Source organism: Haliotis cracherodii, unplaced genomic scaffold, assembly GCF_022045235.1.
Source record: "Haliotis cracherodii isolate W230 unplaced genomic scaffold, xgHalCrac1.p SCAF_12, whole genome shotgun sequence".
NCBI lineage: Eukaryota > Metazoa > Mollusca > Gastropoda > Lepetellida > Haliotidae > Haliotis > Haliotis cracherodii.
Window position 1 is genome coordinate 26,064,281 of NW_027266267.1, and position 13,835 is coordinate 26,078,115.

At 41.5% G+C, this 13,835-nt stretch overlaps 1 protein-coding gene across 1 annotated transcript; it reads left to right on the forward strand.

Moving 5' to 3' along the window:
- Window positions 1–7,543: 7,543 nt before the first annotated feature.
- Window positions 7,544–13,457, forward strand: LOC139457725 (uncharacterized). Its single transcript, XM_071239076.1, has 7 exons — window positions 7,544–7,650; window positions 8,288–8,365; window positions 9,459–9,788; window positions 10,052–10,405; window positions 11,017–11,133; window positions 11,914–12,012; window positions 13,137–13,457. The coding sequence occupies exons 2-7, from the start codon at window positions 8,305–8,307 to the stop codon at window positions 13,268–13,270; spliced, it is 1,095 nt and encodes a 364-aa protein (XP_071095177.1). The 5' UTR covers window positions 7,544–7,650; window positions 8,288–8,304; the 3' UTR covers window positions 13,271–13,457.
- The last annotated feature ends 378 nt before the right edge of the window (window positions 13,458–13,835 follow it).

The following is a 13,835-nucleotide window of genomic DNA, read 5'->3' on the forward strand; positions in this document are numbered from 1 at the left end:
CTACTACCCCAGCTCCTACCCCAGCTCCTAGCCAAGGTTAAGGTAATCTTTTTTCGACTACTTACTCACAAATACTTGGTGACGCTACTCGCCTATAAGAGCATGGTGACACTACTCGCCCACAAATACTTGGTGTCACTACTCGCCTATAAGAGCATGGTGACACTACTCGCCTATAAGAGCATGGTTACACTACACGTCTTTAAGAGCATGGTAACACTACTCGTCCATAAATACTTTGGGACACTACTCGCCTATAGCGGCATGCTGACACTACTTACCTACGAATACTTGGTGACACTACTCGCCTATAACAGCATGGTGACACTACTCGCCTACAAACACTTGGTGACACTACACGCCTATAACAGCATAGTGACACTACTCGCCCATGACAGCATGGTGACACTTCTTACCCACAAATACTTGGTGACATTACTCGCCTATAATAGCATGGTGACACTACTCGTCTATAAGAGCACGGTGACACCACACACCTATGATAGTATTGTGAAACTACTCGCCTATAAGAGCACGGTGACATTACACACTCAGAAGTACATGGTAACACTACTTCCACAAAATTACACGGGGACAGCACTCGCCAACAGGTGCATTGTGCCACTATTCCCTCACGTTTTGACCATATGTTCACGTGATTTTTTTCCGCTGAACACTTGACTCTCCTTTGCATTGATAGTGATTCATAAACACATGCTATAGTCTGAATCGTACAATAGATTATGCTTTTAGCAAATATTTCTTTTGATTATTGAAATGTTTTGTCGCTTTTATTGCCGTATATAGAATGTGCATTTGATACTTATTTTTCAGACTGACGGTACTGGCATTCCACAATGAAAACGTCCAGATCAATGCAATTAAATCAATAAAGCATGCTTTATAAAATCAGTATTCGGTGTTCACTGTTTTGCTTTCCATGTTTATTCTCTTAGTTTGATTGAGTTTTGAGGTCTGTAAGTACTCTGGACCAGACAATTCAATGATTGACAGCATGAGCATCGATCTACACACCTGGGAAAAGATGACACGCATCAACAAAGTCAGCGAGCCTGACCACCCCATCCCGACTCCGTTATATAAATAGTCGCCTCTTACGACAAGTATGAGATGCTGAACATCAGTTCTAACCCGGGTCATCACGGGTGAGATCTCTGAGTGATGTTATTCGTAGTATTATATCGCGAAGAGGAACAGTCTGAATAACGCTACTCATAGACGTTTACGACAAACCAAGGATCATAATCAGTGCTCATCTGAGATTCAAACCAAGGAACTTAGAATCATTGTCAAGCATATACCAATGTTAGCATGGGGGTAAACGTCAAGCTTCTGAGGCAATGAAGATGTCTAATTGACATTACTCCTACAAGGCCATAGTGACATTACTTCCACATAGATATAGTGACATAACTCCTAAAAGGACATAGTGACACTACTCCTACAAAAACATAGTGACATTACTCCTACAAGGACATAGTGACATTACTCCTGGAAGGACGTAGTGAAAAGGTCATAAAGATATATCACCTACAAGGACATAGTGACATTACTCCTACAAGGACATAGTGACATTACTCCTATAAGGGCATAGTGACAAGGTCATAAAGACATATCAGCTACAAGGACATAGTGACATTACTCCTACAAGGACATAGTGAAAAGGTCATAAAGACATATCACCTACAAGGACATAGTGACATTACTCCTACAAGGACATAGTGACATTACTCCTATAAGGGCATAGTGACAAGGTCATAAAGACATATCACCTACAAGGACATAGTGACATTACTCCTACAAGGACATAGTGAAAAGGTCATAAAGACATATCACCTACAAGGACATAGTGACACTACTCCTACAAAAACATAATGACATTACTCCCTCAAGGACATAGTGACATTACTCCTACAATGACATAGTGACATTTCTCCTACAAGAACATAGTGACATTACTCCTACAAGGACATGTTGACATAACTCCCACAAAGACATAGTGACATTACTCCTACAAGGACATAGTGACATTACTCTTACAAGGACATAGTGACATTACTCCTACAAGGACATAGTGACATTACTCCTACAAGGACATAGTGACATTACTCCTACAAGGACATGTTGACATAACTCCCACAAGGACATGTTGACATAACTCCTACAAGGACATGTTGACATAACTCCCACAAGGACATGTTGACATAACTCCTACAAGGACATAGTGACATAACTCCCACAAGGACATGTTGACATAACTCCCACAAAGACATAGTGACATTACTCCTACAAGGACATAGTGACATTACTCCTACAAGGACATAGTGACATTACTCTTACAAGGCCATAGTGACATTACTCCTACAAGGACATAGTGACATTACTCCTACAAGGACATAGTGACATTACTCCTACAAGGACATAGTGACACTACTCCTAAAAGGACATAGTGACACTACTCCACAAGGACATAGTGACACAACTCCTACAAGGGCATAGTGACATTACTCCTACAAGGACATAGTGACATTACTCCTACAAGGACATAGTGACATTACTCCTACAAGGACATGTTGACATAACTCCCACAAAGACATAGTGACATTACTCCTACAAGGACATAGTGATATTACTCCTACAAGGACATAGTGACATTACTCTTACAAGGCCATAGTGACATTACTCCTACAAGGACATAGTGACATTACTCCTACAAGGACATAGTGACATTACTCCTACAAGGACATAGTGACACTACTCCCACAAGGACATAGTGACATTACTCCTACAAGGACATATAGACACTACTCCTGCAAGGACATAGTGACATTAGTTCCAGAGCGATATAGTTACATTACTCCTACAATGACATAGTGACATTACTCCAACAAGGACATAGTGATATTCCTCCTACAAGGACATAGTGACACTACTCCTACCAGGACATAGTGACACTACTCCAACAAAGACATAGTGACATTACTTCCACATAGATATTGTGACAAAAACTCCCACAAGGACATAGTGACGCTACTCCTGCAAGGACATAAGAAAACTACTCCAACAAGGACATAGTGACACTACTCCTACAAGGACATCGTGACACTACTCCTGCAAGGACATCGTGACACTACTCCTATAAGGACAAAGGGACACTACTCCTACAAGGACATAGTGACACTACTCCAACAAAGACATAGTGACATTACTTCCACATAGATATTGTGACATAACTCCCACAAGGACATACTGACATTACTCCTACAAGGACATAGTGACACTACTCCTACCAGGACATAGTGACATAACTCTTACAAGGACATAGTCACACTACTCCTACAAGGACATAGTGACATTATTCCTACAAGGACAAAGTGACATTACTCCTACAAGGACATAGTGACATTACTCCTACATGGACATAGCGACATTACTCCTACAAGGACAAAGTGGCGCTACTCCTGCAAGGACATAAGAAAATTACCCCTACAAGGACAAAGTGACACTACTCCTACAAGGACATAGTGACACTACTCCAACAAAGACGTAGTGACAGTACTACTTTAAGGACACCGTGACAAGGACATAGTGACATAACTCCTACAAGGACATAGTGACATAGCTCCTACAAGGACATAGTGACCTAATTCCTACAAGGACATAGTGACATTACTCCTTTAAGGACACCGTGACAAGGACACAGAGACATTACTCCAACAAGGCCATTGTGACATTACTCCTGCAGGGACATAATGAAATTGCTTCTACAAGGACATAGTGACATTACACCTACAAGGACATCACTGATGTAATCATTTTAGGGTCACGGGACAGTAATACCGAAACAAATGTGCTGCCGCCTATAGTTGTGCCCTTTGACTGCCATGCTGGTTCACGTTTTGTCTTTCAAGACAATCGTATCCAAACTGCACGTTATCCAGCCATGAGTCCTGACCTTTCTCCCATGGGTGAGTGAGTGAGTCTGGTTTAACGCTGCTTTTAACAGTATTTCAGTCATATCACGGCGTGTCAGCTTAATGTGGGAGTAAAGGCCGAAGTGATGAAGGTCTCAGACGTTTACCACTTCGGTGAAACCCACGAGCACGGGTATGGTGCTGACAAACCTAGAAACATAGTCGGGGCGAACCGGAATTCGAACCCAAAATCATAGGTTTCTGGAGTGCCTAAGGGACGCAACTCTGCACAGCGAATCGCGGCGCCTTAGACGACCGGGCCACCCATGCCCCACTTTCTCCCATGGAGCACGCCTGGGACATGATCGGGAGACGTGTACACCGACGTCAAAGGCCACCCTCTTCCTTAGCCCAAGGGAGACGTGTACGCCGACGTCCAAGGCCACCCTCTACGTTAGCCCAAGGGAGACGTGTACGCCGACGTCACAGGGCACCCTCTACGTTAGCCCAAGGGAGACGTGTACGCCGACGTCACAGGGCACCCTCTACGTTAGCCCAAGGGAGACGTGTACGCCGACGTCAAAGGCCACCCTCTACGTTAGCCCAAGGGAGACGTGTACACCGACGTCAAAGGCCACCTCTACGTTAGCCCACGGGAGGCGTGTACGCCGACGTCAAAGGCCACCCTCTTCGTTAGCCCAAGGGAGACGTTCACGCCGACGTCAAAGGCCACCCTCTACGTTAGCCCACGGGAGGCGTGTACGCCGACGTCAAAGGCCACCCTCTACGTTAGCCCAAGGGAGACGTGTACACCGACGTCAAAGGCCACCCTCTACGTTAGCCGAAGGGAGACGTGTACGCCGACGTTAAAGGCCACCCTCTACGTTAGCCCAAGGGAGACGTGTACGCCGACGTCAAAGGCCACCCTCTACGTTACCCCAAGGGAGGCGTGTACGCTGACGTCAAAAGCCACCCTCTACGTTAGCCCAAGAGTAATGGAGGAGACTCCCTCATATTGTCTTTTGGGGATGGATTCGGACCATGTCTTGCCGTATAAGTGAAAGTTTGACCAATCGTGGGGGCATGATCAATTATTAATGTCATCTCAAATGTTTTTTTCCTACACATCCCTTCTTTCGTAGTTGTTTGCACCCTTACAATACACGTTCTGTTGACTGGCATGTTACACCTTGTCCTTTCCTGTTCTTATCCACCCATTACCATCACCCAATACATCTTTGTGCTTTTGGAATGAGTTCTCGAATACCCTCTACTTTCTATTCGTATATGGCGGCGGCCGCGTCATACCAAAAGACGTTAAAAGATGGTACTTGTTGTTACCCTGTCTGGCGCTCGGCATTAAGGGGCTAAAACAAGGACTGGTCTGCTCGGAGTCAGTATACTGTGTCTGAGTGGGGTATTCATGTTACACTGCGGCATGGTATCTCAGTGAGATAGCACTATAAATCGGCATCAGTCCTGACTAGTACAAGCAGCCACACAAACACAATCACGTACATGCACGTCGCAATATAACTGCAATAATTTTGGACGCGACGTTAAACCCAGTTTCAGCTTACCTCGTATATGACGGTAAGAGTTAAACACATGCATTTATATATGTGAGCATAGCAATTACAATTGACTACACACAATGTAATAAACTGTGCTTTACCATACACATCTGACATCTCATCTGATGACATCCCATCAACACATCATTACATCACATCACATCACATCACATCTTATCATCACAGGGCACGCCAGAAACCTATGATTGTGGGTTCGAATCCCGGTTCGCCCCGATAATGTTGCTAGGTTTGTCAGCACCATACCCGTGCTCGTGGGTTTCACCGAACTGGTAAACGTCTAAGACCTGCGTAAACTTCGAACTTTCCTTCCACATTAAGCTGACACCCTGCGATGTAACTGGAATACTGTTAAAAGCGGCGTTAAACCAAACTCACTCGCTCACTTATCATCACATCACATCTTAACATCACATATCATCTCATTACATATCACCATCACATCTTATTCCTCCGTGGCAGCTGGTAAGGCCACAAGTAGATCTTTCCTTAACTAAGCTAAAGAAATCAGACACTAACCAACTAATGCATCAGCAAGAATATAATCAATTAAGAAGCACTTACAACGCTTCCAAGTCTATATTTACCGATGGATCCAAAGATGGTGACGCAGTTGCTAAGCGCCACTGCCATTGGATCCAGAACCATATCATCCAGATTACCAAATGACAGTTCAATTTTTACAGCAGAATTGCAGGCAATATCAACAGCTGTCAAATATATTAATACTCTGTCAAAACATAAGCAGTTCATCACACCTCATCAACACATCATCACACCTCATCAACACATCATCAAACCTCATCAACACACCATCACACCTCATCAACACATCATCACAACTCATCAACACATCATCACACCTCATCAACACATCATCAAACTTCATCAACACATCATCACACCTCATCAACACAATATCACACCTCATCAACACATCATCACACCTCATCAACACATCATCACAACTCATCAACACATCATCAAACCTCATCAACACAATATCACACCTCATCAACACATCATCACACGACATCAACACATCATCACACCTCATCAACACATCATCACACCTCATCAACACATCATCACACCTCATCAACACATCATCACACCTCATCAACACATCATCACAACTCATCAACACATCATCACACGACATCAACACATCATCAAACTTCATTAACACATCATCAAACTTTATCAACACATCATCACACCTCATCAACACATCATCACACCACATCAACACATCATCTCACCTCATCAACACAACATCACACCTCATCAACAAATCATCTCATCAATACATTTCATCACATCTCACCTAACCATCCCACATCATCATCGCATTTCATAACATTTCATCTAATAATCAACACATCACATCCTATCACCACATCTCATCTTATTTCGTATCACCATCACATCTTATCATAACATCAATACATTTCATCATATCTCACCTAATCTTTCCATATCATCATCGCATTTCATAACATTTCATCTAATAATCAACACATCACATCTTATCACCACATCTCATCTTATTTCGTACCGCCATCACTTATCATCATAACATCTCATCAATACATTTCATCATATCTCACCTAATATTTCCACATCATCATCGCATTTCATAACATTTCATCTAATAATCAACAGATCACATCTTATAATCGCATCACATCTCATCACCATATGTCATCTGATCGTCATATCTTATCAACACATCATATGTTATGAACACATCCTCACATCCTCACATCATCTAATCTCCTCACGTCACACGGGTGTCTACTACCTGGGTCAGAACATGATTATGAAACTAAGGACAAATTGCTATCAGCTTTCAATATTCATTCATGTTCAGCACAATAATGATTCTGAGGATAAACTCGTATCTGCCTTTATATCATCGAACAAAAAAGTAGTGTGAGGTTTACAAAAGCCTTTGAACAGCAGAGGAAGTGCAACAATCCTATACTACATCCTGATCAACAGCTCAAACACGTTTTGAAGAAGTAAAAGCTCTCCATAGCATAACTACATTGTGACCAGTGTTGTTTAGGGTGACCTCCGAAGCTACCCAGGCGGATATATGGACGGACGCACGAAGTAAGGTAGGCACGCTTGCAGAGGTCCAGCGTCAAAGAGGAACTGGCGAGTATCATACATGTATATGATTGTGTCAAGAGTAACGCCTTTGATAGTTCGCGATCGATGACGTCATGTAATTTTAAATTGTTTAGAAGTATCGTGTTATTTCACAAAAGTAAGAGGACAGATCTTAAGTTAATCACATGAGACGCTACGCTGTGAGGAGTTGTGGCCATGGACATAATGAGACATTTATACATGTTTGATTCAAGAACTAGGTGGACGGCTGGTTTAAAATTACAAAATGCGAAATAATTGCTCCCGCACATTATACACGTGCCGACTCAGCCCTTCAAGGGAATATTAGTCTGCTTTTTTAAGCTCTTCTATCGTCAATTTTATTGGGCGTAGACATTCGAACGGCAGCAACAGCACGGTAGGTGAGACGACATAGGAAGATACACCACAACCCTAACCATGAATCCGATCACTGTATTGTAAAGTTATCAGATCATATCATCCTTCACTGGCACCTTACAAGAACTTGTTGTGATAATTCTTAATCATTTGCTCATGTGGTATATTTTCGCATCTTTTGGATTTGACAGTATTGATGTTGATATTTGATATTGTCATGTGATATTTCCTTCATTTCGCCAGTGACCAACAAGCTGGAGATGTCAGGGATGAAACTAGGACTGTTCACGACGCCACTACTAGTATTCACAATTCTATCAGGTGGGTCACTACAAAGCAGTATACTGAAAGAGGTTGTGACGCCGAGCACATTTGTGTGTCTTTGTATGTTTGCATAGGTTTGCTGGGGAGCTATATTCCTACCCTCATTTACCACGGAACGGATCACATTTGTGTGTCTGTTGTATGTTTGCATAGGTTGCTGGGGAGCTATATTCCTACCCTGAATTTTCACGGTACCGATCACATTTGTGTGTCTTTGTATTTTTGCATAGGTTGCTGGGGAGCTATATTCCTACCCTGAATTACCACGAGACGGATCACATTTGTGTGTCTTTGTATGTTTGCATAGGTTGCTGGGGAGCTATATTCCTACCCTGAATTGCCACGAGACGGATCACATTTGTGTGTCTTTGTATGTTTGCATTGGTTGCTGGGGAGCTATATTCCTACCCTGAATTACCATGAGACGGATCACATTTGTGTGTCTTTGTATGTTTGCATAGGTTGCTGGGGAGCTATATTCCTACCCTGAATTACCACGAGACGGATCACATTTGTGTGTCTTTGTATGTTTGCATAGGTTGCTGGGGAGCTATATTCCTACCCTGAATTACTACGAGACAGATCACATCTAAGAAACTTACAAATGTGGAGATAATATTACATAATAGTTCTGATTTTAAGAAACAAGAGTTTTGCTAAGGACGTTGTAAATATTGAAAAGTATATCTTTCAATCAAATGAAATAATCACTCAAAAATTAACATTTTGTAAAAAGCATTTGTGAAGAAGTAAAAGTGGAGTCGTGTCTGTGTGTCAATGATGCACTACGACCATAACTATTTGGCGCATAATGTCTGTTTTACATTAACAAAGCTGAAATAACAACGTCCTTCGAAGTACTGATTTAAAAACTTTCTTATATCACCTTTCCTCTTATGGAACATTAATAACAGTATGTACATATATTAAAAAGTAATGCAATATTTTGAAAATACTGTTTGAGATAGAGTTAAACTCTACTTCATTCCAAGTTCTTCTTCTTGGAGCGTTACTAGGATCACTGACCATTTAGAAATAATGGACAATATTTTGGTAGAACTATTAATCTCATAACCCTTTTTTTAAATAGTCCCATCGTCTTCATTAACCATTACTGAAACAGCTGAGGGGTGTCACCGCATATTGTATTGTCAAGAGACCAAGGAGAATGATACAGTTCTCTGGTACAAGAACAACCTGGAGATAATCGAGACATCCAAAGACAGTTATGGCTCTAATTCCAGCGTTTCACTCCGTGATGTCCAGGATGGTACAACACTCGCTAATGTGAGTGTGTCGGAGAAGCGACACAGTTTAACACTAATGGTGTCCTTGCTCTTTGGTAAATCTGTATGGAGATGTGAAACAGTGCACGGAGTTAGCGAAAATCTTACTCTCGATGTCACTGGTCTTACGAAAGGTGAGTCTATTTCTTTTTTTCTTGAACGTAAAAGATGCTATTTGGGTAGTGTGCACCTCTCTTTGATACTCGTTCCATACTGAGAAACGAGCCACGCAATGCGCCAATGTCACAGAGACTGATCATTCGAACCTGATTAATAACTGCTAATGATCACCAACAGGGAGCCGGGGGCCTATTCTAACCACGATCTGGACAATTTGTGAAGTTTTAAACAATCATCTTAGCAAGTTGACACACCTCAGTTTTTTGTTTCCATACAGAATCCGGTATACAGTACAACTTGACATCAGCACCAGCGACGGCTGTAGAAGGAAATATGTTTACGCTGGCGTGTATACACGCTTCTGGCTTAACTCTAACAACAGCCTTGTGGTATAGGAATTGTGTTGAAATATTCCAAACAAACGTGAACACGAACCAAATGCTTTCTACAAACTATTACAACATCGAGTTCCGCTCAGTTTCACAACGAGTGTCTGTGGAGTCAGATCGGACGCGACATAGCGTGACTCTCACCATCAACGCTACACTGGATGAAGGGTCTGTATGGACGTGTGGCAGCGGACAAACTGTTAGTAACAGCATCACTGTTATACTTATGGAGTCTATCACTGGTAAGTGAGGTCAAAGTGAAGATCAGAAACTTAGTCATGCAAATGTGTATTCTTCAGTAAGGGACCGGCCATTTGATATTCGGGGGTAGGAAGGGATTTAATAGGAAAAAATAAATTGTCCCCGAAAATACTTGACAAATATAAGTATGCTTCAGGCTGATGAAGAAACGAATATGTCAGCCACAAAAAAGACAGTGTTGGAAGGTGTGGGTTTTTTTAAAAACAAATAGTTAAACTCATGGTTTTAATCACACAAAAATATCTGGTGTAGCTGACTAAATATCTTGGGGAAAGGGACGTGGGGTTAGGAGTAAAAGAGAGCATGCAAAATAAGTTTTCCTCTTTACAGGTATTAATACCTCTTTTTGTAAGTATTGATCAAGTTGAAATCTTTAAGTAACCTTTTCAAAACCTCTTTGAAAAATAATCACTATTAACTATTATGACTATTTATGCAAATAGTATTCCTCCTCTCGAAAACTTGGTTTCATAACAAACGCGATATTATTTCATTTGAGGTTGACTTGGCAGTGCTGATATTGTGCAGGTTTTTGAGGTTATCATAACTAAATCAGTTAGTTTTACTTGTTTATTATTCTTTCGTGTTTCAGAGGAAAGTAGTACGCCAACATTATCAACAGATCGTCAGACAACAGACCGTCAGACAACAAGTCGTCAGTCAACAAGGGCCGTTATGGATACTGTTACGAAAGATGATAGACCATCAGGTACATGTATTTTGTAAATTGAGACAGGAATTTAACAGATGAAAACTTGTCATATTGTAAAAAAAATTCAAAGAACCTAACGTGAATTGATTAAAACATGATTGTCTCATTAGCGTCTGCCAGATTGATAACCCATTTAACTACAAGGAAGTAACATAACGAAGTCCAGGGACCGATACAGGATACAATGTAACAGCTGACAGGGCCACACTAAAGATGGTTGTACATATGATTAACCTTGTTAGTGGAAGGTATTTACCTGAGCTGCACTGATATTGACAACAGTATTTAAACTGTACGTTTCACTGACAGGAACAAATCAGGAAAGTTAACACATGCGACAAGGAAAATCAGTGGTGAAGCTTTATTGACAAACTTTAATCTAAACATGTAAATCACCATGACCTGAAAGTAAGTCCTCTATTTAGACCTGACATGGGAGAGGTATCGAATTCTGTTGTAAACTGCTTGACAAAAGGAAATATACCCCCATGTTTGATGGTTGCCACAAATGAGAAAAACAAGAAATGCTTATTCGATGGTGACATATTTGCTTCGGGCGTCATCGGCAATATTACTTGCATCATATCAATGAGTGTCTCACATCAGGTGATGTGCACATGGCGCCTCCAGGAACATGGGTGTAGATCTGTAGCATGGCTTGGGCCTTTGCTTCAGCCTCATCAAAGCGAGAACGAGTGTTAAAACTGTATGGGTTGATTTCGTGGAAGAGTGACAATTTTTCTCACAAAATGATATTTTACTGTTTTATAACTCAAGGTGAGCCCCTTATCTACGCAATTGCTGGATCGGCAGGGGGTTTCCTCCTTCTTGTGTGCATCTTGATCATCGCTTGTATCAGCAGTAGAAGGTCGAGGGGTGGGTACATACTCAATTTTGCATCATACCCATTTGACAAAATGGTCACATCACAGACTTTCTGATACTGTATTGAACACGACGTTAAAGCCAGTTCACCTCAACTCACCTCTGATACTGTGAAAAGAATTGGTTCTGGACCAACACATCCTACACCCTACACATCAAATAATTCCACTACCACCACTACTACTACTACCACTGCTACTACCACTACTACTACTACTTCACTACCTCTACTACTGCTGCAATTACCACTACCACTACTACTACTACAACTATACTATTTCTACTACTGCTGCTACTACCACTGCTACCACCACTACTACCATTACCACTACTACACTACTTCTAATACTATTGCTACTACCACTACTACTACTACTACTACTACTACTACTACTACTGCTACTACCACTACAACTCTACTTCTACTACTACTGCTACTACAACACTACTACTACTACCATTACCACTACAACTACTACTACGACTACTACCACTACTACTACTGCTACTACCACTACTGCTACTACCACTACCACTACTACTACATTCGTCCATTAACAATGCACCACTTTAATGCTCATGCCGCTAGGGTATTTTTATACCAGTCAGTGGATCAGTCGATTTTCATTCTCAGCCCTCCGTGTAATATACAACATGCATGTACCTTTGACATATTCACAGTTAAAACTACATTTGAATAGTGGATGTATGGTAGCCAAATGGCACAAGGCATTTGTCATCATAGAATGGGAACATATTAGCACACTCGATAAGTCAGTATTGCCTTCAGTGAGGTAAAAACGTAAGACCGTTGTGTATACTGTGTAAATCCGCAAAAATATGTGATGTCACAAAGGAGTTTAACGCTTGTTAGACATTTTACAGAGTTGTAACATTTCCTTGTATGTGTTCCCTACAACAAGCAGATATATCGTGGCTTTACTGATGCATACGGGCACAGATAATTGCTCACGGAACCAATGCGTTTTATACAAGATTGAGAACTATCACTTTTGTCATTCACTGTCAGTGTTAATACAGGAGTCTAATGACCTTTTCCTTATAATGTAACATACTTGCCTTTGTAGAATGCACATAAAGTGTTTTTCTTACAGACGTGTATCCCGGCATCGATGACAACACACAGGTGTCAAGTGACGCACAACAACAACCGAGTTACCTTGTCTTGACAAACGCTATGCTACAAGGAAACACGACCCTGTCTGAACACAGTGATAATAAGGATTAGAGAAACGGAAAGAAGGGGTGAAGTGGTTGTTGAGGGTTGTCTACCTTTAGCTGCCCGGATCCGCTGATCGTGTGTCTTAATTCCATTTTTGTTCCGATTAACGTACTCATACCGTTTACCACGTTAGAAAACGTGTGCGACCTTACTAGTTTCACCAGCTTATTACAGAATCACATACTCCGCCGCATGTTATACTGTCTCATTTATAATCAGCTGAAATAAAATAAAGTAAATGCCTGACAATGTCTAACCTCGTGGTTGGTATAATAAGTGCGGATCTACTTGATAATACACCACATATTCAGTAGGTTGAGCAGTAAAGAATGAGTGAGTGAGCTTTAGTTAAATGCGGAGGTATTTCAGTTATATATATGTGTGTATGTGTGTGTGTATGTGTGTGTGTGTGTGTGTGTGTGTGTGTGTGTGTGTGTGTGAATGTGGGTGGGTGCGTGTATGAGTGTGTATGTTTGTATGTGGGTGGATGCGTGTGTGTGTGTGTGTGCATGTTTGTGTGTGTGCCTGTGTGCGTATGTGTGTTTGTGTGTGTACATGTTTGTGTACATGT